We start from the raw sequence: 27,009 nt of genomic DNA on the forward strand, positions 1-27,009 counted from the left end.
TTGATGCAAACTATCAAAATATGTCTTTCAAGAGCCTAAAGGAAAAGTACATCCATGATAATCATATATGTTCCACTTTATTCACTTAATGTTCTTACTAATCCAACATCCAGCGACTTGATGTTATTGAATTGTCATCATTTGTCTCTACATTTCCAATCCCATGAGTAAGACTTACTTAACCCACACATATGCATCAATTTGTAAGGATTTTAAATAATTCAATTACATAAGCCACAAAAAATAATCATTGTAGTAAATAAAAGCACAAAACTACTAGTTATCATTTTATACAATCAAAATTCATATTCAAACAATTCATGCATAGATTTTCATGAAGAATTAAGTAACATTGTATATCCACAAAGTCATTATTATTTCATTCAAGAGCATGGGTGTTGAGTAGAATGATTAACATCCTCATTCAAACATTTACTTGACTCACAAAGTATCCAAAATACTTAACCTAATTGTGAACACCAAAGAATTAAATGGTTTTTTTTCAGTACGAAAGAATTAAATGGGTTAATCACAAGAAATGTAAAGAATCATTGGATAGTCTTGGATGAGCCACAATATGACCTTATGGTGTCCTTAGCCATAAATTCTCCCTCCACATCACTCCATGTTCAACATGTCTTCGAATTTAAGTCAATCAATCTTGAGGTGCAATCTTTTAATATATTTGTCTCTAGCATCTTGTTGCATTTAAATAATGTTAAATACTCATCAATTGTTGGGGAAATAGTTGCTCCTTTATGAAATTATCACGAGGCTTTGTTGTTTATATATCTTATGTGTTAGGTCACGAAAACACGTGAAACCATCATTCATATGATTAATAATGAGTGAAAGCAATGGATTTTCACATGACATCTGATGGAAGAAATGCAAAATATGAAACCAATTCATAGCCAACACCAAGCAAGTCATGACAATTTAATGCAAAGAGTACAAACATAATACACTCGAAACAACAAAGGAAATTCCAATTCATTTGTACTCTCAAACTCTATGTAAGTCATGAGGCATTGGTGAATCAATATTGGAAATATAAAAGCATCATCAAATTTTATAAGTAAAATGAGTCAAGAAATCCACATTTGAAGATACAAATCTTTTATTTGGGGGTTGATGTTTGTGTTTTTTACCCAAAAATATGGGTTTTCTGGGGCGAATATATATATATATATATATATATATATATATATATATATATATATATATTTTTCCATTGGTGACCAAGCCTTCAAATAACTATATATAAAATAAATAAAAAAATTAAACATATTACTTATAAACTTATTTTATAATCAAAGATAACATTTTTTAGTTTATAATTAATTAATAATATTTATATATTTAATATCATTTCTATTACCCTTTAATATTTTTTCCCCTTTGACTAAAATAGTGATTTTTCTTAGACTATTGTTTTAGAGTTGATTATAATCATTTGTTTAATTATTTTTATTTATATATTTTGGGTCATGTTAGTTTTATATAATTATATGTTGGAGTTAATATTTAATTTGATTTAATTAATTTATAATTATTCAATAATAAATAAAAATAATTGCCTCTTTTTCCTATCTAGTTAAATATAGCCGTTTTTATAGCCATTTTCCCTATAGCCGTTAGAAAGTTTTATCTCCCTATTTAACTTGCCGCTATGATCTGATTTTTCATCTTTGTCCTGATGATGAACCACATAGGTTGGTTTGAAACGTGTTGGCCTAAATCCACCAATGTGATTTCTTCCGAAAGTGTTTTCAAATAGTCACAATTCTTGTTAAGTTGGTAATTATGTTCTGAATCATTGTGTTAGAGGAGAGCTTATGTTTGAATGTTTTTGTGTTTCAAATCTAGGCATAGTTTATTTCTCTAAGATTCAAGCGATTTAGTTTGGTGTGTTTCATTCAACTCAACTTCAGTTGGAGGATTTAAGGACTTACGTAGTAGAAAATGGGCTCTAACAAGGAGTGAAAAGTTTACCAATGGCAACTTCAATATTTGGAAATTGAAAATGACATATTTCCTTATTGAGAGAGTGTTGAAGGATGTTAGTGTTAAGGATAAAAACCTGGATATTATGAAGTAAGAGGATTAAGACAAGATGAATGAGAATTCCATTGTCTAGATTAACCTTAACCTGCTCAACTCTATACAAATGTCAAGATTGATGTTGTGACAATGAAGGATGAGGAATCTTGGAGAAAAGACCCTACAACAGATATGCAACAAGAATATTTCCTATGGATTAAAAACTATAAACCTTGATTCTTTTTAGCTTTTGAAGCACGTGTCCATGGGAAACATAAAATAGTTCCTCTTTCTTCAAGTGATTAGAGAAATGAACATTCTTGAGTTTGTACATTCAGACATTTGTAAGCCAATGGATGTGGTTTCCATTGGGCGGTCTAAATATTCAGTCACTCCTTTAGAAATTCAGGGGTGTACTTTATAAAGTTGAAGATCAATTCTATTGAGGTCTTCAAAATTATTGTGGTCAAAGTGAAAGGAAAACTAACAAGCAAGTGAAGGCCTTGAGGAGTAATAAATATGGTGAGTATTTTCCAAAGAATTTGATGCATTTAGTAAGTCACATGATATTATAATGAAGATGCAACTACATTCAACTCAATAAAATTGATTTGTTAAAAGTTTGAACAAGACCTTGTTGGAAAATCCTAGAAACATGAAGGTGGACACTGGATTAAGCAAAGCATTTTTGGGCTGAAGTTGTGCATACAATAAATTATGTCAACAATTTATCATCTAGATCCATATTGAGTGATAAGACACCAAAGGAATTTTGATTGAAGTGGAAAAAATACTTTTCTATCAATATTAGAGTTTTAGATGTGACACTTACATGCATGTGCCTATGAAAAACATGTAGAAACTCAACAACTTTTTTTGGTGCGTTCAACACTCATATTGGCCATAGTGAAGGGATCAAGGAATACTAGTTGTGGATTACATCAGAATAGTGTCATACACATAATTGATATATGGTCTTCAAAGAAAAGCCTCTTGAAGAATATCATGATATATATTTTGTTTACACAAATTTGGTACAACGTGAGATAATTGTAGAGGTTAAACCACAACAATATGGAATTGAACATTAGGTAGTTAGGCGAATGGAAATGTTGATGTAGGTTACAACGCGTCAAAGCCACAAAATTGAGTTCTAATCATGTATAAGTCAAGAAAATGACATTGCTATAGAAGAACAACAAGAAATTAGTGAACTCATAATGATGTTGAACAATTTCAAGATGATGGTGAGTATTCTGAAAATTATCAAAGAAATCAAGGCCTAAGAAGTCTTTGGCAAAGAAAAGTGCTTGTCAGGTATAGTTTTGAGCTTTCTGATTTAGCTATTTTGCCTTATATTTCATGTTTGATGAACCTATAAATGTGAAAGAGGATATTAGCCATGATGAGGCAATTCATTGGAAGAAAGACACAGGGGAAATAATGGCTATTGCCCCAAACCAAGTGTGACATTCGCAAGAATTCCTCAAAGACAGGAAAGTCGTTGGTTGTAGCTGGGTGTTTTAAGAAGAAGTATAGAGTTGATGGTTTTGTGGAGAGATAAAATGTTTAATTAATAGATGTGGTTACTCTCAAGTTGAGACTATAGATAATGATGAACCCCTCCCCAGTGGCCAAATAAGATTGTATTACGTAGTTGTTGGCAATAATCACTAATATGATTTGGAAATTGAGCAAATGGACTTGAAATCAATATATTTTCATGGACAACTCATGGAGTAAATCTTAATGTGACACCCAAACAAATTGAACTAAGTGGGAGAGAAGGCTTGGTGTGCAAGTTGGATAAATCATCGTATGGTCTATTGTAGTGCGCAAGGTAAGTGGTACCACATGTTTGATAGGTATGTGATTGGACAAGACTTTGTAAGAAGTCAAGTTGATCATTGTGTCTACCAGGAATAGGAAGATATTCACTTCATAATTTTGGTCGTATACATTGATCTTACCTTTTGATTCTAAGGTATTGGGCGGGTATTAGTCAAGAAAGCATGGTCATGAAGGATCTAGTTCCATTGCATTATTGTTTGGGTATGGAGGTGATAAGATACCACAAGAATAGAAAGTTATAAATTACTTGATGGAAGTATGTTTAAGACATTCTTGAACTCTTTAGGATGGATTGGTGTATCCTAGTTAATACTCCATCTCAAGTGGGGTATTGTTGTATATGACATGAGTCCTAAGATTATGCAGGGAGAAGAAAAAATGTGGTAACAATGACATATTTCAATGTGCTTGGAAAGCTCATGCACTACAAAAGACCAAAGTTATCTCATGCAATGGGAGTTGTGTCTAGGGTTATGACCGATCTAAGGAAACAACATTGGACAATTGTCAAGACAATATTGAGATATCTACAAAACACCAAGGATAATACTATTTGCTGTCATGGGGAGGGAAACAACAAACTTCAAGTGCACAACTTTGTTGACGCTTAACTTTGGTGATAATGTAGATACCAAAAGTGTCTATATTTTTAGCTTGTTGGGAATTGTTGTGAGCTACAACAAAAGGAAACAAGTGGTTTTCCAATCTAGTGTAAAGGCAACATACATCATCACTATAGAAACTTTTAAGGAAGTGCTTGGTTGCAATGTTTTTGTAGAGATATTTGTTTCAAGATAAACCCATGATCTTATGTGAGACCATGAAAACACTATTTATTTGACAAAAAAATAACAAATTGCATTCAAGAACAAAGAATATGAAAGTAAGTATAGTAAAAGACGACAATGCAATTGATGTTTTGATTAAGGCTTTGGATGGAATGAAATTTGTTTGATGGAATGACAAAGTGGGTGTAAAAGCTTGGTAGGGGTTATTGCCCAGTGATAAATTGTTAAAGTGCATTAATTACCCCTCAACATTGATATTTATAAAGATGCATAACACATACTAGTTTACATCATAGTTATTCAATAATATATATGAATGCCTATTATTATAATGTGTTAAGTGAAAATAATTATAAACATATCATTGTTATTAAGTAATACAAAACTATCATACCAAAAGCCATGCCCATTAACACTTTTATATATAAACAATAAATAAATAGAATCATTGACATCTTATATTTATTTATTAATTTTTTTGAAGATTAATCAATAATTAAATAAAATGGCTCATTATTAAAACTTTTAGCTGATGATTTGTATTATTTCTTTTTCTCTATATATATATATTATTTTTTATATATATTATTATTTATTTGTGCTAAATTTATGCAATTTTTAAGTTATACTATTTAGTTCAACTCCAGCCTCTGGAATTTTGGCGGCTTCTGAAATTTTGGTGTTTAGAATCAATTTGCCGTAGTCCCACCCATATTGTTCAATAATTAACACACTTATAAAATATTTACATTTTTCTTATTTTTATCTGAATCTTAAATTTGTATTGAAGATATCTTGCTAAATAATATCTTGCTGAAATGTTTCCCTCTTCAGTTAAGATTTCATAATTTTTCCCAAGCGACAGCATTCCTGTTTTCAGCTACCATCCAGGATGGACCTTGGGTTTAATCAATCATTAAATAATCACAAGAAAATTAAAAGAGAAAAGGGCAATTTTTAGCTTATATAAATTAATGCACAAGATTTTATTGTTATATTTACAAACATTATATTCGTTGCTGCATGTACACATAGCAAAGGGATCCATCCATCATAAACTATCTCAAAATAAACAAATTCTCGACTCATATTATATATATACATGCAGCTGAAGGACTCCTAGCTACTTCAACAACGGCTGAACCCATGTCAAAGCTGTGTTTCTGATATGGATTACAGAAACATTTCATAATTTAAAAGTTTAAGATGAAAATTGACTAAGGTAAAACTTTGCCCCTACAACATGGGCAATGCTGATTAGTATCCAACCACGGAATTAAGCAAGATGAGTGACTTATGGCGACATGGAAGATGGATAAGCACCTGATTCAGTTTGAAACATTCTAAGCAAACAGCACAATCCTCTGTTTCCGAAGCACTTGATTTTAACTTCAACTAAGAATTTCCTCCTTTTGTTTCTGGTACATATATCTCTTTTCTTAGAAGATCAATACATGTTTTACTTGTTGCCACAGAAGTTGGCTGGATATCTCTAACAAGCTCCGATGGTTCCCTTGCTTCAGCAATCAAACCACCAACATAAACCTGTTCTCTATTATTAACCCGCCTAACATGATTATCCCTGCATGTAAATAAAAGATTTTACCAAGATCAATATCCATCTGTTAGGTTATAAGGACAAATTAAACATCATACCCAAACAAATTCTCACCAATCTACAGTCTTAAAGGCTTTTTCAATATAAAACAGCTTCATATACACAGTTCTTGGAGTTGAGAATAATTATGCAAACCTCCTATTCGATGTTGATGATGCCCTCAGTCTCTCCTCCAATCGTTCCCGTGCCTCCGGTATAACTTCATTGAGGTTATCATTATCATTCTGGTCTGTCTGGTACAGGGTTATAGGTCTTGTCTGCCATAAGAATAAAATGTTACTCGTCTTGCTATATGTGGATATATACTTGAGAAAAGGATCGATATGGCATGATCTCTCTGCCTTGACGTTCACTCAACATTGCAAGTTTCTTAACAGTGGAAATGGAAAGATAATTCAATTCCGATAGCCTCTTTTACTTAAAAACTTTAAATTTAAAATATATAATCCAACCCTAGGTTTTAATCCCAATAGCATGATATTATATGCTGACAAATACACCAAATGCATATGACATACAAAGAAAATTTCTAGTCTACATGATATCAGAGGGAGCCACAGGAATTATGAGCTCAAAGCCTTTGGTTCCTAATTTCAAAGAATACCAACAGACGTATCTACAAATGATACCCATGCTTTCAGAAATTTGTGATCAGAGGTGAACAGCTACCCATTAACCTTTAGACCAAACTCCTAGCGATTGTAATATAAGATAAAGGTGACTCAGAAATTTGTGATCAGAGGTGAACAGCCGCCCATTAACCTTTAGACCAAACTCCTAGTTACTGTAATATAAGATAAAGGTGACCCCTAAAACTACTGACTATTTTCCTAAGTTCTTCATGAAGATCTCACAACTCTGCCTGAGTTTATGGCCTGTATGCAGAAAATAGAAAAGCAGTTTTGTAAAACTATGTAAGCTAGCAGAATTGTAACTTGTATCAAAGTTTGAAAGAGACATCCAATCTCAAAGGTCGAGAAAAACAGGAAAAATAGATGCAAGAAATATATAAAAGGAATCTCAACAAATTGCATTAACAACAAACTAATAAGAGGGTAACTTAATTAGTGTCCCAGACAATCAATCAATTGACAGACCATCAGACATGGCTATGAAGAAAAACAATTCCAATAGAGCCTCTAAAGGAAACCTGGGCTTAGCTAGGGCATGGAGGAGTATTCAGCGATCATGAAGGAAACATAGCAAGGTTCATCTACCAATTCTGAGGCCATAACTCCAATAACCCAGTGGAACTGGCTGCATGGATATGTGGATTTGGCCAAGTTTGGGATTTAGGCGTAATTCCATTCTTATTAGGTACAAGTGTTTTCACCATAGGCAATTTGATTATCATGGTTTATCCATTTACAATTTATCTCATATCAATCTCAGTGATGGGGCAAGCCCCAATTCACTCAAAACGGTAAGTATAAGTCTTGCACTCTTTCTGTGAAAATATCTTCAACCCACTCCAATCGCTTCAAAAACTAAATTACTACACTTACAATTTCAACTAACACTTACACTTCAACCCAGTGCTACAGAAGAAACCGTGTATACAACCAAAATATACTGCATAAAATACATCTTAAAATCCCAGAACAAGTGCCAAGAGGTTGGATCATTAGTTTCCATTGCTCACAAATAAAGAATGAGAAGTCTTTATGAACACCAATACTCTTTGCACACTTACCTAATTAAAAATGTTCCATTGTTTTTCATCACGATTAAGAGCCAGAGATATTTCTAATTTTTCAAGCTTTAAAAACACTATAGGATCAAGAATCAAGACTGAAATTTCTAGTCCTTTTTTATACATAGACACTGAAAAGAAAAGAGTAGATTTCCACTCATTTATCGAATGACAACATATATTTGGGAAGTAACATGTTTATAAGAGGGCAACAGGCCAACTGGCGTATCAAGGAATATTTGGATAACTAAAAAGTGAGATGTCTAATTATTATATATGTCAGAACTTTTGGTTGGAATTTGAGAAAATAATTTTCAGTCCAATCATGTTATGTTATTTTGTTATTTGAGATTTATTTTTAATGTAAAAATAGATTTAATATTCCAAAAAAATTCAATCCATTTTAATGGTATAAAGTTTACAAATCAAACGTGTGATTCCACCCAATTTTGTCGAAATATATATTTAAAAAAACTTTCAAAACCTAAAAAAAATAGATATAAGATGAATAATAAGTTGAGGCCCATATGGATAGGCCTTGCTACCTCTTCAAGAGCAGTAAAGGTAGACTAATGGAACTTTAAAATTCATCTCTTAACTGGTGGCTTTGATGATTTTTTGGAAATGAAGATTCAGAAACTGTCTCTGTTCACCAACACTACAATATATATTGTGGTGACTGAAATTTCACAAGAGAGTGTGAAACTCTCAAACCACTATGCGACCATTGATACCCAATAACCATGATGTTACCAGTAAGCAGTGAGCTTCACCACCTGTAAACCAAGATGTCAAAAAAGAGTCATCAATGTTATTTGGAAAGTTCAAATAATGGTTGAGGAATCTTTATCAACGCATCACCAAACCAATTATAATTTTCCTAAATGGAGCTAACCATACAAACACATACCTTGGACTAATTTTATGTATACAGACAATATAGGTTCCAAACCTCATCACCACCATTCCCACCCTAGACAATGGTAGAAGCCATTTTTAATGAAAGGGTAATCATGTCCCCAAAGAAAGTTGAACCACAAAAGTCTTAGGAACAAAGACAATCATCAGGGTTTTGCTCATTTATCTTCATAAAAAGGCCGGCTCGTTTATTTTAACAAAAAAACCCAGTATTTTCAGTCACTGTGGTCTATACTTATGTGGATGTCAGATAAGTATGAGCTCTGAAGTTAGTTTGAGCTCTGAGTTTCAGTTGTCAAAATCAAATCTGTTACAGAGGTATCTACCAACCAACTAATCCGGCATTACAAAGCAATTCAGCAAAACCACAGATCAAAGAATTGACACATTACCATTGCATTGCTTGCAGCTCCGCGATCAGCAAAGGGCACGGCACGCCTTGTCTTTCCAGCGGCCCAAGAATTCTGGCTATGATTTGAAGAGACAGCTCCGAGATAAGACCGTCGACGAGCGTGCACTGCTGGCAGCATTCCAGCTACTGGAATTTCAACCAAAACAACTGAAAATTCACCCGAAGTAATGTTGTCGGAATGTCGAGACTGTATCAATCCCATGCCTTCCTACCATATATATCATGTCGCTGGTTTTGATTTGTTTTTATAATGTTTTTAAAAATAAGTATATTTGGAATAAGATTTTTAGAATTTTAATTTAATTATTTATAATTATTTAGTGGATAGGGATTTAAATTTAGCAATAAAAAATTAGATTTATTTTCAATAAAAAGTAGTTATTTTTAATTTATTTTTTTAACAGAAAAGTGAAATGATATTTTAATCTCCACTCAACTAAAAATAGTCTATGGGATCATTAGTGTCTCTGTTTTTCACCTTTTGCAATTCAATCATTTTCTTATTCAAATTGATAATGAGCTGGTCCAAGCTTCTAACAATTCTATGGTTGAAAAGACAATGCCAAGTAATCCATTCTAACATATTCTCATAACTATCCCTAATGTCTCCGAAAGCATCACATTAGAAAATGAAATGTTTCTCAGTGTCAAATGAAAATGTACACACTCGTTATTCCCAAGTTTTTTTTAGTTATTTTCCACATCTAGTTTCCCAAGTAATATGATTGATTATTAAAAAAATGTTGAATAAACACGTGCCATATGAAATGAGTTATGCTTTTTTAGGCATGTGGTATCGATAAACCATGATATTGACCTATGGTTTTGCAACAAAGCCTATTTACATATTAAGAATCTCCATTGTAAGGTGGGGATAAATGTTTATAGTTAAAAATTTTGATACAACTGTTTTTAAAGGTGTAATCTAAGCTATAGAAGAAATGACTTTTTTCACGATCATTTTTTGGTTAGTTTTTATCAAAATCCAATAGATTTTTAAAAACTTGAGTTTAAATTGTTTAATCTGCATAATTCAAGTGCCCCTAGAGTTTTTCAGAGTGTTGAATCCATTTATGCATTCAAAAATGTATTTTAAAGAACAAAAAGTCTTGAAATTATATTGTCCAATTTTTGTGAATTTGGGTAAAAAATGTTATTTCATCTATAAATTAGACTATACCATTTAAATATATGGAAGTAACTTCCTATCCCACATTTATTTTCTTTTACATTTTTAAGTAAGTTATCTACATAATTTTCCATTTTATCTTTAAAATTGTCTAAGGAATATGTCAAAACAAAATCAATGTAACCCTAAAAACATTAATCATTGCTTATACCACCACGTATTAATCAAATTATTGAGTGTTGAAGAGCCATGGAAGAGGAAAGATACATAGAAACTTTCTTTGAAAAGAACGTAGTTCATGCCAGCATTGTTCCTAATAATGAAGCATGTGAGGAAGGAAATATCGTTAATATTAACATTGAGTAGGACCGAGGTGAGTATTATACTAGTCCCACAAATAAACCTAAGCAAATAAAAGAATTTAGGAAAGGGCGGGGACAAAATGTAAACTGCACTATCCACACCTCAAAGGTTTACAATAAGTATGGGTAAGCAACAACACCCTATGATATAGAAAAAAAGGGGATTTCATTGTCAAAAGTCAAAAGTGCCACCAAGTACATACATATGGATATAGAAAAAATCGCAACAGGTAATAAGGGCCCATAGAAGGGTCCAAGAAATCAAGAACTAGGTTCAATAAGAATAAAACATTTGTGTATCAAGAAAATGAGTTCGTTGACCCTTCCTCAGTATCAATTGAAACTTTTGATTATAATATACATTATTTTGAAATAGCGAAACAAACAATAGTTCCAAATGCCATTAATCACACAACCTCTATGGAATAGAGAAAAAGGAATAAAAGAATTAATATATTAAAGAAAAACTCAAAGAGCTCAGGATCTTGGACCATTACATATATAATGAAAATGTGACCGTTAAGGAACAAAGTACCCATCTTTGGGAGGAAAATACAAAACTAGTATCAGAAACTGGGATATGGTATAAGGGAACTTAGATGATGGCACTTCATTATAGAACATTGAACATAACTCTCAAGGAAAAAAAGAAGTAAAAAGGTCTCAGTTTGGATATAGTGATATGGTCTTTATATGATGACGTATATTCAAAAAGGTTTCTCAGTTTTGGAAGACACCTTTTTGGACAAGACAACACCCATATATTTTACTTGCATGAGGACATGCAATGTCTCATGTGTGGGGGAGATGTGAGGCCTGTGAGGCCTTTGTTTTGATAATATTTACACCATTGAAAAGACACCCTTTTCACTTATTTTTCCTTGACCTCTCACCATGTTTTTAGAGGAAATTGACATCTCAGGGTAACAAGTTGCCAATTTCAATATTTAACAGCACTTTTGATAAGTTAAAAATATTTTTTGGTTGAATTCTTACTAATGAAAGTTCAAATCTTGTAACTCCTATGTAATTCCAATAATTTCCCTCATCATTTAGCATATCATCTAGCTTGCAAAGGAAAATCCACCTCCTAGGTTTTATTCCCAAGGACCTCAATATCGTCTAGTGTTAGTTGGACCATCCCTAGGATGAATGAGGATTGTGCTATCTCGCAATCAAATTGATGGCCAAACCTCTTCCAAACAAGGCATGTAGTAGCAATAGATGCGATCTTGGTCAACAATGAAGTGATATTATCATGTATTCTGTATCATGATAATATCAAAAATTACCAATATTAACTAGACATGAAGCAATGTAACCCCATTTATCTCATTCATGATTCACGAGGAAGGGATTTATGTTAAGAAATCATATGATAGTAATGTTGAAATATTTATTTCAACAATAAAAAAGTTGTGGCGCTAATGTTCTAAGAAATGATCTTGTGTATAGTGCGTTATTAGTTTTGGTAGTCTTTCATAGCTTGAGTCAATTAGGATGGCCCCTCAAACCTAGATAGAGATACCGTTAATTCCGTAGGTTTAGCATACATAAGTAAATTTCTATTCATTAGATTTGTGTGCTTTACTTTTTCATATTCCATATTTTGATTTATATACTATGTATCAGTTACTTTTTACATTTTGTAATCGATAATGCATTAGCTAATTATTATGTTATGAGTATGTAACTTTAGATACTTTATATTGGCTGAAGCATATACTCAATGCTTCATTAGCTTTTAAACTCTATATCTATGGTTTTTATACTTTCTTTACTTGTGGTTTTGCATTTCGTATTCGTATATTTACATATGTTGCATTGATTAACTTTTGCATTATGAGATTCATGCCTTTATATACATTATATTAGTTGGCTTTTACACTTCGAATTTGTGGTTTTAAATACCCTATTTTCATTTGATTATGTGCTCTATTCACACACAGTTTGTTTTTCATGGATAATGTGACAACTAAAGCCTAACCAACCAATGCCATTGCTTCCACATTGTGTTTGATTTTCATGGATAATGTGACAACTAAATCCTAACCAATCAACGCCATTGCTTCCATAGTGTGTTTTCTTTTTATATGACAACTAAAGGATTACCAGCCAATGTCATTGCTTCCTCTTCTTTGCCACATTTTGTGGTTAATTTGAACCATTGAAGCCTCACTAGCCAATGTCATCTATATGATATAGCCTTTATTTTTTTATTCTTTCTTATGAAAATTGTTGTGATTCATGTTTTCTTGTAGGGATCCATTTACATTGAAGGTTGAGAGAAAGACAAGCTTTTTTTAAACTACAAGGACATTTGAATCCTCAAATGCAATATTGTAATCTAATCCTAGCAAGGCATTCCTGAGACCTCCACCAAGTCGTTGAAATATCTTTGTAGGGTCATGATTTTGTTTTTTCCCATAATGGCCCACTTTCATTTAAGATTGAAAGGATGACATAATTTTTACTCTTAATTGAAAGAACATTTGAACCCTCGTACAAATGAAAGATTGTAATTTAGGTTTAATAAAGCATCTCTGAAATATCAATCTAGTGAACAAAATGGTTTTATAGAACTTTCAATTAATGATTTTAGTAGTTTCATTCCATATTTTGTTTCCTTCAATGTAATAGGACTTATAAGTAATCTAATCCCATCCACTAATCCTACATATACGGTGTCAACATTTCAAAGTTTATGAATCCCATATTGATAATTTAATGTAACAGGGTTTAGCATATAAATAAGCCAACACTCTCCTATTCCAATACGAGTTTCATCTAGCCTATTTTTCGTCATATATTTGAAATGATAGTGGGCTAGTGGGATCATCGATTTCCATAGTACTCAAACCAGAAGAACATTGAAACTAAATGTAAAGATAGAGTTTACTTGTCAACTACTACAAGCAAGCAACCAACAAGGTAACTCCATGCATAAGCAAAGCACTATAGTCAAAATTGAACCTACACATCAAATCATGTTAGTGTCTCAACCTTAACAATGTTGAGATATCTAGTTCAGTTGGGTTGCTATATATTGCAATGGAGTTGCACCAAAGATAGAGCCTTGAAATCAAAATTGAACAGAGTATTTCAAAGCCTTGATTTTTAGTGGCTTGATTTCTATTATGTAGACAATATTTTGATGTTTGCAAGTTACACCTAAGAGGGAGGCATTCACAAGACGAAGATGTTTGTAAACGATTGAGACAAAGTTCAAAAATAAACGTCCACATACTATTTGTGTTGGTGAAGAAAATATGATATAAGTCCCTCATTGGTGGAACAAACATAAAGTCATGTTAAATGCCTATCAAATTATTCTTTGTGTTAATAAACTACAAAACATAAAGTAAAATGCAGTTTTGAAATTAAAGAATGAAAACTACTCTATGAAAGCAATTATAAACAAATTTGTGAAAAGAAACAAAGTAGAAATTAAAAGCATTTATAATCAAACCAAAGCAATAAAGAAAAAATTGAAGCAAGATAATCTAATTAGAATACAACAACTTCATAAAATACCCTAAAACAAAATCTATATTTAAAGAAAGATAATTACCTTACAAAATTAACTATGAAGTGAATTACTAAAGTATGAAAGACAAATTAAATAAAATCATAGTGATTTTCTCCTACCCTAACCACACTACCGCATAAAAAACCATGTAAAGACATAGTGCTAATTGAATCATCAAAGGATAATCCTACATCCAAGATTTTCAAATATTTGTATAGTTGTGTGTGTTTTGTTATATTAGGAAATGTATAATTTAAAAGATGTGAGTATTCTATACTTCCTTCAAGTTGGGAAGTATGAGATGCTTATTATTACATGAAGGAATTAAAGAGAATAATAATTCCATCCAATATTGAATGATGTCATCAAATATGCTAACATAATCATTGAAAAGAAAGAGAGTTTGAAGACAATTTAATTACCATATCATCTTCTTTGCTTGGTTGTTTTGCATTGATGATTACTATGGTTACCTCTTTGTCTCAGTTATCCTTACCTTTGTTGTTTGTGGTTAATTTTTCTAGATAAAGGATCACACCTTCCATAGGATTTTATTGTTATTGTATTGTACTACAATCCTCATTAAGGATCAAGGACTCACTGCCTTTTAAAATCATATCATTGATTGGAGATTCAATAACTGCATTCATGGAATTTTTTTGGGAGGAGGCATTATAAATAATAAATACAATAGAATTTATATTTTTTTCTCATTTTTATGTGGAAATCAAACTCTAGATTGTATGTGGGTGGTGTATCCCACGACTTTGTCATACATATGGCTTAATATCCTCACAAGAGTCATGCAACATAGTGATAACAAACTTTAGGATCTCGGAACATGTTAATGTTTGTGATAGACAAGTACAATGAATTCATCATTCATTCCTTATGCCCTATACAAGAAATTTCATGGGATTTTATATAATAGTCTTTGTCTCCCAATTTAATGAAAGGTACTTCTTCTAAAACACATTCAATTGATGTGGCATTCTCATTATGGTCAAAGCTTTGTGTAGGACTATTTTGAATACTAGTGCCTTCTATATTCTTGATTCCATCTTCTGATAACAAATTTCCCTTCTCTAAATATTTCACCTCATTTAATGTTAGGATTTTTGGGTTTAGTTTGCATGAATGTGAAGATGAGAGATCCAAATTGCGAACAATTTTTACTTCGAAATTTCTTCTCACATGGCAACAATAGGCCTTTCTCTTTGTCAATGTAGAGAACAAGCAAATATCACTCACATATATCTTGCTCAAAAGGCTTATGATTTTTGTGAAATCAATAATAATCTATAGAAAGCTCATACTAAAATATATAACAACTTCATGTTTCTCTTTGTGAATCTCATACAATTTATGACTTAGTGCCTCTAGTTGATCATTAACATTAGAGACTTTGAAAACTTGTTTGAGTTGCATCCAACCATGAATTGATTTGGTTGGTAATGAATTATACCAATATTGAAGTTGTTCTTAAAAGGTGAGGAAAAATAACCTACAACAAACAACTTCTTCAGTGCTTTTAGTAAGAAAAATCTAACCTTACAAATCTAAATATTCTCTAAATGTTTTATTCTGACCATTAAACTTTAGCAAGAAATTTACAACCCTTTTTAGAAAAGTGCATCAAAGTGGCTCCAAATCTCTACTTCAAAAGTATTTCCTCCACCCATACCATTTGCAATAAAACATTTTGAATTCACTAGGGAATTGATGGTATAATAAATGTGATCCATTTCATTGAAATACTCTTTGCTCCATCTTTTGCCTTTTGATTTAACTTGAAAGTGTTCCATGCATGGGAGATTAAGTCCACTAGCTTCACTAAAAAAATATGCATTATTGTTTTAGATATGAAACATGTTATCATTCAAAGTAAGGTTTTTAATGGTTTCTTACATCACAATAACTATTTTCCATGGCTATGCAACCACAGGGAAAATAATATTAAATGAATGATTTTACAAGAACAATTTTCCATTTCTTGGGAAAAATACATAAAAAAGCTAAGTTTTAAAACCTATCTTTGTCATGGAAAACAAAACTCCCTTGACCTCCACCATCAAGGCTCAATCAATAGCTTTAGAGGATTTCCATCCTACAAACCCATGAATTTGTACTTCATGAGGAAAATCACTAACTAAGGCATCCAATAAGCTCCCTAGGTAAGCATGTTCACCCTTTATTTGATTAAACTCATCCCAAAGAAAACGAAAGCTTCATGAATAACTTGCAATGTTATTTATTCATTTATCACAATGAATTGTAGCTCTTATTATCTGAATATTTGAGTTTGCATAGTTATTTGGTGATTTCAAATCTTCTTTGGCTCATCAACAATCACATGAAGTCATTGGGGCTCCAACGCCTTCATGGTTATTATAAACACTTCAAAATGAGAGATGAAACTTAGTGGTTGAATCCTTAGACTCATCAAGCATCATCAAAATCATGCTCAAGATATTTAAAAAAAAAATGTAATGATTCCAATTGGATAATTTAAAAATCAACTAAAATGAGCATTGGTAGAATCCCTTGATTTCTCTATTTAATAATGCCATGAGTTCTTCATTGGACCTCAAATTGAAAAACTATTTATTGTTGAGTATAGAGTGCGTGGTGATATTTCCAACAAGTAATTGGATCCCTACTATGACTTCATTTGTATAGATTTCATAATTTGGGAAGCCAAAATTACTCATCGACCAAAGAAATTTGCATTTTCATATTTATAGGCGTCAAAATTGAACTCTATCAGCTTCTTTGAGTTTTGAGTCCCTAGATATGCTCAAGTGGTCTATTGATGAATAACCTAAAATATTCACAAAAGGTTCTTATAGGCTAAAGTACCAATTCCATTCATAGTGTTTCCTCATTATAATCAAATACTCTATGTATGTATTCCATCCATGTTATATTATCTTTAATCCCATGGATATGTGTGTGATAACCTACAAAAAAATAGGTTAAATATGTTAAACCATGAGATTACATAAGCTAGTAATAAATCAAATGTATTGATGAGGAAAGGATAATCTTATGCATGATCAAGAACATGCAAGAAAATGAGATTAAAAATTAAACATGATAAATTGAATTAGACTGGAATCATCAGAAATAATGAAATATGTCATCCAATGAATCCAAGCAATTAATGAGAGTCTTGACGCAAATTATAAAAATATGTCTTTCAAGAGCCTAAAGGAAAAGTACATCCATGATAATCATGTATGTTCCACTTTATTCACTTAATGTTCTTACTAATCCAACATCCATCTACTTGATGTTATTGAATGGTCATCATTTGTCTCTACATTTCCAATCCCATGAGTAAGACTTACTTAACCCACACATATGCATCAATTTGTAAGGATTTTAAATAATTCAATTACATAAGCCACAAAAAAATAATCATTGTAGTAAATAAAAGCACAAAACTACTAGTTATCATTTTATACAATCAAAATTCATATTCAAACAATTCATGCATAGATTTTCATGAAGAATTAAGTAACATTGTATATCCCCAAAGTCACTATTAGTTCATTCAAGAGCATGGGTGTTGAGTAGAATGATTAACATCCTCATTCAAGCATTTACTTGACTCACAAAGTAGCCAAAATACTTAACGTAATTGTGAACACCAAAGAATTAAATGAGTTAATCACAAGAAATGTAAAGAATCATTGGATAGTCTTGGATGAGCCACAATATGACCTTATGGTGTCCTTAGCCATAAATTCTCCCTCCACATCACTCCATGTTCAACACGACTTCGAATTTAAGTCAATCAATCTTGAGGTGCAATCTTTTAATATATTTGTCTCTAGCATCTTGTTGCATTTAAATAATGTTAAATACCCATCAATTGTTGGGGAAATAGTTGCTCCTCTATGAAATTATCACGAGGCTTTGTTGTTTATATATCTTATGTGTTAGGTCACTAAAACACGTGAAACCATCAGTCATATGATTAATAATGAGTGAAAGCAATGGATTGTCACATGACATCTGATGGAAGAAATGCAAAATATGAAACCAATTCAAATCCAACACCAAGCAAGTCATGACAATTTGATAGAATACACTCGAAAGAACAAAGGAAATTCCAATTCATTCGTACTCTCAAACTCTATGTAAGTCATGAGGCATTGGTGATTCAATATTAGAAACATAAAAGCATCATCAAATATTATAAGTAAAATGAGTCAAGAAATCCACATTTGAAGATACAAATCTTTTATCTGGGGGTTGATGTTAGTGTTTTTTACCCGAAAATATGGGTTTTCCGGGGCAAATATATATATCTTTTTCCATTGGTGCCTAAGCCTTCGAATAACTAAAAAAAAATTAAACATATTACATATAAATTTATTTTATAATTAAAGATAATATTTTTTCTTTTTTTAGTTTATAATTAATTAATAATATTTATATATTTGATATCATTTCTATTACCCTTTAATATTTTTTCCCCTTTGACTAAAATAGTGATTTTTCTTTGAATATTGTTTTAGAGTTGCTTATAATCATTTGTTTAATTACTGTTATTTATATATTTCGGGTCATGTTAGTTTTATATAATTATATGTTGGAGTTAATATTTAATTTGATTTAATTAATTTATAATTATTCAATAATAAATAATAAATAATTTTGTCTCTTTTTCCTATCTAGTTAAATATAGTCGTTTTTATAGCCATTATCCCTATAGCCGTTAGAAGGTTTTATCTCCCTATTTAACTTGCCGCTATGATCTGATTTTTCATCTTGTCCTGATGGTGAACCACACAGGTTGGTTTGAAACGCGTTGTCCTAAATCTACCAATGTGATTTCTTCCAAAAGTGTTTTCAAATAGTCACAATTCTTGTTAAGTTGGTAATTATGTTATGAATCATTGTGTTAGAGGAGAGCTTATGTTTGAATGTTTTTGTGTTTCAAATCTAGGCATAGTTTATTTATCTAAGATTCAAGCGATTTAGTTTGGTGTGTTTCATTCAACTCAACTTCAGTAGGAGGATTTAAGGACTTAAGTAGTAGAAAATGGGCTCTAACAAGGAATGAAAAGTTTACCAATGACAACTTCAATATTTGGAAATTGAAAATGACATATTTCCTTATTGAGAGAGTGTTGAAGGATGTTGGTGTTAAGGATAAAATCCTGGATATTATGAAGCAAGAGGATTAAGACAAGATGAATGAGAATTCCATTGTCTAGATTAACCCTAACCTGCTCAACTCTATACAAATGTCAAGATTGATGTTGTGACAATGAAGGATGAGGAATCTTGGAGAAAAGACCCTACAAGAGATATGCAACAAGAATATTGCCTATGGATTAAAAACTATAAACCTTGATTCTTTTTAGCTTTTGAAGCACGTGTCCATGGGAAACATAAAAAAGTTCCTCTTTCTTCAAGTGACTAGAGAAATGCACATTCTTGAGTTTGTACATCCAGACATTTGTAAGCCAATGGATGTGGTTTCCATTGGGAGGCCTAAATATTCAGTCACTCCTTTATAAATTTAGGGGTGTACTTTATAAAGTTGAAGAACAATTCTCTTGAGGTCTTCAAAATAATTGTGGTCAAAGTGAAAGGAAAACTAACAAGCAAGTGAAGGCCTTGAGGAGTAATAAATATGGTGAGTATTTTCCAAAGAATTTGATGCATTTAGTAAGTCACATGATATTATAATGAAGATGCAACTACATTCAACTCAATAAAATTGATTTGTTAAAAGATTGAACAAGACCTTGTTGGAAAATCCTAGAAACATGAAGGTGGACACTGGATTAAGCAAAGCATTTTTGGGTTGAAGTTGTGCATACAATAAATTATGTCAACAGTTTATCATCTAGATCCATATTGAGTGATAAGACACCAAAGGAATTTTGATTGAAGTGGAAAAAATAATTTTGTATCAATATTAGAGTTTTAGATGTGACACTTAGATGCATGTGCCTATGAAAAACATGTAGAAACTCAACAACTTTTTTTGGTGCGTTCAACACTCATATTGGCCATAGTGAAGGGATCAAGGAATACTAGTTGTGGATTCGAATAGTGTCATACACATAATTGATATATGATCTTCAAAGAAAAGCCTCTTGGAGAATATCATGATATATATTTTGTTTACACAAATTAGGTACAACGTGAGATAACTACAGAGATTAAACCACAAAAATATGGAATTGAAAATTAGGTAGTTAAGCGAATGAAAATGTTGATGTATGTTACAATCACGTCAAAGCCACAAAATTGAGTTCTAATCATGTATAAGTCAAGAAAATGACATTGCTAGAGAAGAACAACAAGAAATTAGTGAACTCATAATGATGTTGAACAATTTCAAGATGATAGTGAGTATTCTGAAAATTATCAAGGAAATCAAGACCTAAGAAGTTTTGGCAAAGAAAAGTGCCTGTTAGGTATAGTTTTGAGCTTTCTGATTTAGCTATTTTGCCTTATATTTCATGTTTGATGAACCTATAAATGTGAAAGAGGATATTAGCCATGATGAGGCAATTCATTGGAAGAAAGATATAGGGGAAATAATGGCTATTGCCCCAAACCAAGTGTGGCATTCGCAAGAATTCCTCAAAGATAGGAAAGTCGTTGGTTGTCGCTGGGTGTTTTAAGAAGAAGTATAGAGTTGATGGTTTTGTGGAGAGATAAAATGCTCAATTAATAGATGTGGTTACTCTCAACTTGAGACTATAGATAATGATGAACCCCTCCCCAGTGGCCAAATAAGATTGTATTACGTGGTTGTTGGCAATAATCACTAATAATCAAGAAATTTAGCAAATGGTCGTGAAATCAATATATTTTCATGGACAAGTCATGGAGTAAATCTTAATGTGACACCCAAACAAATTGAACTAAGTGGGAGAAAAGGCTTGGTGTGCAAGTTGGATAAATCATTGTATGGTCTATTGTAGTGCGCAAGGTAAGTGGTACCACATGTTTGATAGGTATGTGATTGGACAAGACTTTGTAAGAAGTCAAGTTGATCATTGTGTCTACCAGGAATAGGAAGATATTCACTTCATAATTTTGGTCTTATACATTGATCTTACCTTGAGTATTGATTCTAAGGTATTGGGCGGGTATTAGTCAAGCAAGCATGATCATGAAGGATCTAGGTCCATTGCATTATTGTTTGGGTATGGAGGTGATAAGATACCACAAGAATAGAAAGTTATAAATTACTTGATGGAAGTATGTTTAAGACATTCTTGAACTCTTTAGGATGGACTGGTGTATCCTAGTTAATACTCCATCTCAAGTGGGGTATTGTTGTATATGACATGAGTCCTAAGATTATGCAGGGAGAAGAAAAAATGTGGTAACAATGACATATTTCAATGTGCTTGGAAAGCTCATGCACTACACAAGACCAAAGTTATCTCATGCAATGGGAGTTGTGTCTAGGGTTATGACCGATCTAAGGAAACAACATTGGACAATTGTCAAGACAATATTGAGATATCTACAAAACAACAAGGATTATGCTACTTCTTGTAATGGGGAGAGAAACAACAAGCTTCAAGTGCACAACTTTGTTGACTCTTAACTTTGTTGATAATGTAGATACCAAAAGTGTCTATATTTTTAGCTTGTTGGGAGGTGTTGTGAGCTACAACAAAAGGAAACAAGTGGTTGTCCAATCTAGTATAAAACTTTTAAGGAAGTGCTTGGTTGCAATGTTTTTGTAGAGATATTTGTTTAAACCCATGATCTTATGTGAGACCATGAAAACACTATTTATTTGACAAAAAAATAACAAATTGCATTCAAGAACAAAGAATATCAAAGTAAGTGTAGTAAAAGACTCAAGACAATGCAATTGATGCTTTGATCAAGGCTTTGGATGGAATGAAATTTGTTTGATGGAATGACAAAGTGGGTGTAAAAGCTTGGTAGGGGTTATTGCCCAGTGATAAATTGTTAAGGTGCATTAATTACCCCTCAACATTGATATTTATAAAGATGCATAACACATACTAGTTTACATCATAGTTATTCAATAATATATATGAATGTCTATTATTATAATGTGTTAAGAGAAAATAATTATAAACATATTATTGTTATTAAGTAATACAAAACTATCGCACCAAAAGTCATGCTCATTAACACTTTTATATATAAACAACAGGTGTAGCTAGATAAATAAATAGAATCATTGACATCTTATATTTATTGATTAATTTTTTTGAAGATTAATCAATAATTAAACAAAATGGCTCATTATTAAAACTTTTCGCTGATGATTTGTATTATTTCTTTTTCTCATAATATATATATATATATATATATATATATATATGATTTTTTTATATATTATTACTTATTTTTGCTAAATTTATGCATACTTTTAAGTTTTACTATTTAGTTCAACTCTGGCCTTTAGAATTTTGGCAGCTTCTGAAATTTTGGTGTTTAGAATCAATTTGCAGTAGTCCCACCCATATTGTTCAGTAATTAACACCGCTTATAAAATATTTTCATTTTTCTTATTTTTGTCTGAATCTTAGATTTGCATTGAAGATATCTTGCTAAATAATATCTCGCTGAAATGTTTCCCTCTTCAGTTAAGATTTATAATTTTTCCCCAGCGACAGCATTCCTGTTTTCAGCTACCATCCAGGATGGACCTTCGGGTTTAATCAATCATTAAATAATCATAACAAAATTAAAAGAGAAAAGGGCAATTTTTAGCTTATATGAATTAATGCACAAGATTTTATTGTTATATTTACAAAACATTATATTCGTTGCTGCATGTACACATAGCAAAGGGATCCATCCATCATAAACTATCTCAAAATAAACAAATTCTCGACTCATACTATATATATACATGCAGCTGAAGGACTCCTAGCTACTTCCACAACTGCTGAACCCATGTCAAAGCTGTGTTTCAACTTTCTGATATGGATTACAGAAACATCTCATACTTTAAAAGTGTAAGATGAAAATTGACTAAGGTAAAACGTTGGCCCTACAATATGGGCAATGCTGATTTGTATCCAACCACGGAATTAAGCAAGATGAGTGAAACTTATGGCCACATGTAAGATGGATAAGCACCTGATTCAGTTTGAAACATTCTAAGCAAACAGCACAATCCTCTGTTTCCGAAGCTCTTGATTTTAACTTCAACCAAGAATTTCCTCCTTTTGTTTCCGGTACATATATCTCTTTTCTTAGAAGATCAATACATGTTTTACTTGTTCCCACAGAAGTTGGCTGGATATCTCTAACAAGCTCCGATGGTTCCCTTTCTTCAGCAATCAAACCACCAACATAAACCTGTTCTCTATTATTAACCCGCCTAACATGACTATCCCTGCATGTAAATAAAAGATTTTACCCAGATCAATATCCATCTGTTAGGTTAGAAGGACAAATTAAACATCAAACCCAAACAAATGCTCACCAATCTACAGTCTTAAAGGCTTTTTCAATATAAAACAGCTTCATATACACAGTTCTTGGAGTTGAGAATAATTATACAAACCTCCTATTCGATGTTGATGATGCCCTCAGTCTCTCCTCCAATCGTTCCCGTGCCTCCAGTATAAACTTCATTGAGGTTATCATTATCATTCTGGTCTGTCTGGTACAGGGTTATAGGTCTTGTCTGCCATAGGAATAAAATGTTACTCGTCTTGCTATATGTGGATATATACTTGAGAAAAGGATCGATATGTCATGATCTCTCTGCCTTGACGTTCACTCAACATTGCAAGTTTCTTAACAGTGGAAATGGAAAGATAATTCAATTCCGATAGCCTCTTTTACTTCAAAACTTTAAATTTAAAATATATAATCCAACCCTAGGTTTTAATCCCAATAGCATGATATTATATGCTGACAAATACACCAAATGCATATAACATACAAAGAAAATTTCTAGTCTACATGATATCAGAGGGAGCCACAGGAATTATGAGCTCTCCAGGGTCAAAGCCTATGGTTCCTAATTTCAAAGAATACCAACAGGCGTGTCTACAAATGATACACATGCTTTCAGGAATTTGTGATCAGAGGTGAACAGCTACCCATTAACCTCTAGACCAAACTCCTAGCGATTGTAATATAAGATAAAGGTGACTCGGAAATTTGTGATCAGAGGTGAACAGCCGCCCATTAACCTTTAGACCAAACTCCTAGTTACTGTAATATAAGATAAAGGTGACCCCTAAAACTCCTGACTATTTTCCTAAGTTCTACATGAAGATCTCACAATTCTGCCTGAGTTTATGCCCTGTATGCAGAAAATAGAAAAGCAGTTTTGTAAAACTATGTAAGCTAGCAGAATTGTAACTTGTATCAAAGTTTGAAAGAGACATCCAATCTCGAAGGTCTAGGAAAACAGAAAAAATAGATGCAAGAAATATATAAAAGGAATCTCAACAAATTGCATTAACAAGAAACTAATAAGAGGGTAACTTAATTAGTGTCCCAGACAATCAATCAATTGACAGACCATCAGCCATGGCAATGAAGAAAAACAATTCCAATAGAACCTCTAAAGGAAACCTGGGCTTAGCTAGGGCATGGAGGAGTATTCAGCGATCATGAAGGAAACATAGCAAGGTTCATCTACCAATTCTGAGGCCATAACTCCAATAACCCAGTGGAACTGGCTGCATGGATATGTGGATTTGGCCAAGTTTGGGATTTAGGCGTAATTCCATTCTTATTAGGTACAAGTGTTTTCACCATAGGCAATTTGATTATCATGGTTTATCCCTTTACAATTTATCTCATATCAATATCAGTGATGGGTCACGCCCCAATTCACTCAGAACAGTAAGTATAAGTCTTACATTCTTTCTGTGAAAATTTCTTCAACCCACTCCAATCGCTTCAAAAAATAGATTACTACATTTACAATTTCAACTAACACTTACACTTCAACCCATAGATTACTACACTTACAATTTCAACTAACACTTACACTTCAACCCAGTGCTACAGAAGAAACCGTGTATACAACCAAAATATACTGCATAAAATTCATCTTAAAATCCCAGAACAAGTACGAAGAGGTTGGATCATTAGTTGCCATTGCTCACAAATAGAGAATGAGAAGTCTTTATGAACACCAATACTCTTTGCATACTTGCCTAATTAAAAATGTTCCATTGTTTTTCATCACGATTAAGAGCCAGAGATATTTCTAATTTTTCAAGCTTTAAAAACACTATAGGATCAAGAATCAAGACTGAAACTTGTAGGAATCCATCTTTTTTATGTATAGACACTGAAAAGAAAAGAGTAGATTTCCACTCATTTATCGAATGACAACAGATATTTGGGAAGTAACATGTTTATAAGAGGGCAATTGGTGTATAAAGGGATATTTGGATAAATAAAAGTGAGTTGTGTACTCGGATAATTAAAAAGTGAGTTTTCTGGTCTCGGAATTTTTGGTTGGAATTTGATAAAATAATTTTTAGTTAAATCATGTTATGTTATTTTGTTATTTGAGATTTATTTTTGAATGTAAAAATAGATTCAACATTTTAAAAGAATTTAGACCATTCTAATTGTACAAAATTTACAATCAAACTTGTAATTCCAACACATTCCTATTATATTTAAACCAAATTTTATCAAAATATAGACTTAAAAAAACTTTCAAAACCTAAAAAAAAATAGAAATAAGATGAGTAATAAGTTGAGGCCCGTATTTAAAATTCATCTCTTAACTGGTAGCTTTGATGATTTTTTTTGGAAATGGAGATTCAGAAAGTGTCTCTGTTCACCAACACTACAATAAGCAAAATTGTGAATAAATATATTGTGGTGACTGAAATTTCACAACAGAGTGTGAAACTCTCAAACCACCATGCGAACATTGATACCCAATAAGCATGATGTTACCAGTAAGCAGTGAGCTTCACCACCTGTAAACCAAGATGTCAAAAAAGAGTCATCAATGTTATTTGGAAAGTTCAAATAATGGCGGAGGAATCTTTCTCAACGCATCACCAAACCAATTATAATTTTCCTAAATGGAGCTAACCATACAAACACATACCTTGGACTAATTTTATGTATACAGACAATATAGGTTCCAAACCTCATCACCACCATTCCCACCATAGAAAATGGTAGAAGCCATTTTTCATGACCAGAGATTATTGTAGAAGCCATTTTTGGTTATAATGAAAGGGTAATCATGTCCCCCGAGAAAATTGAACCACAAAAGTCTTAGGAACAAAGACAATCATCAGGGTTTTGTTCATTTATCTTCATAAAAAAACCTGCTCGTTTATTTTAACAAAAAACCCAGTATTTTCAGTCACTGTGGTCTATACTTATGTGGATGTCAGATAAGTAAGAGCTCTGAAGTTAGTTTGAGCTCTGAGTTTCAGTTGTCAAAATCAAATCTGTTACAGAGGTATCTACCAACCAACTAATCCGGCATGAAAAAGCAATTCAGCAAAACCACAGATCAAAGAATTGAGACATTAGCATTGGATTGCTTGCAGCTCCGCGATCAGCAAAGGGCACGGCACGCCTTGTCTTTCCAGCGGCCCAAGAATTCTGGCTATGATTTGAAGAGACAGCTCCGAGATAAGACCGTCGACGAGCGTGCACTGCTGGCAGCATTCCAGCTACTGGAATTTC

At 32.2% G+C, this 27,009-nt stretch overlaps 1 protein-coding gene and 1 pseudogene across 3 annotated transcripts; both read right to left on the bottom strand.

Annotated features, from left to right (window-relative positions):
* Positions 1–5,680: 5,680 nt before the first annotated feature.
* Positions 5,681–9,545, bottom strand: LOC149144475 (uncharacterized). Of its 2 annotated transcripts, none has more exons than XM_089447946.1 (3): positions 9,304–9,545; positions 6,436–6,488; positions 5,681–6,264 (listed from the first exon to the last, which is right to left on the bottom strand). In XM_089447946.1, the coding sequence occupies exons 1-3, from the start codon at positions 9,523–9,525 to the stop codon at positions 6,078–6,080; spliced, it is 462 nt and encodes a 153-aa protein (XP_089304072.1). In that variant the 5' UTR covers positions 9,526–9,545; the 3' UTR covers positions 5,681–6,077. The 2 variants fall into 2 exon arrangements, with proteins under 2 accessions (XP_089304072.1, XP_089304071.1); XM_089447945.1 differs by having other exon boundaries at positions 5,711–6,264; positions 6,436–6,557.
* Positions 9,546–23,109: 13,564 nt separating this feature from the next.
* On the bottom strand, positions 23,110–26,532 carry LOC149144476 (putative E3 ubiquitin-protein ligase RHY1A; annotated as a pseudogene). The gene is made up of 4 exons (XR_016265128.1): positions 26,443–26,532; positions 26,260–26,282; positions 23,885–24,074; positions 23,110–23,713 (listed from the first exon to the last, which is right to left on the bottom strand). The product of XR_016265128.1 is annotated as a putative E3 ubiquitin-protein ligase RHY1A (transcript).
* Positions 26,533–27,009: the final 477 nt, after the last annotated feature.

Source organism: Pinus tabuliformis, chromosome X (assembly GCF_031772625.1).
Source record: "Pinus tabuliformis cultivar Carrire ecotype Pingquan chromosome X, CPIR1, whole genome shotgun sequence".
In the NCBI taxonomy this organism is placed as follows: domain Eukaryota; kingdom Viridiplantae; phylum Streptophyta; class Pinopsida; order Pinales; family Pinaceae; genus Pinus; species Pinus tabuliformis.

What these genes read in the sequence shown, in the direction of transcription:
- LOC149144475 (XM_089447945.1), bottom strand. Translation starts at nt 9,525, where the DNA reads ATGGGATTGATACAGTCTCGACATTCCGACAACATTACTTCGGGTGAA. An exon ending in GAGCTGCAAGCAATGCAATG is followed by an intron (nt 6,558 to 9,303) that starts GTAATGTGTCAA and finishes TTCTTATGGCAG; the next exon opens with ACAAGACCTATAACCCTGTA. An exon ending in TCATCAACATCGAATAGGAG is followed by an intron (nt 6,265 to 6,435) that starts GTTTGCATAATT and finishes ATTTACATGCAG; the next exon opens with GGATAATCATGTTAGGCGGG.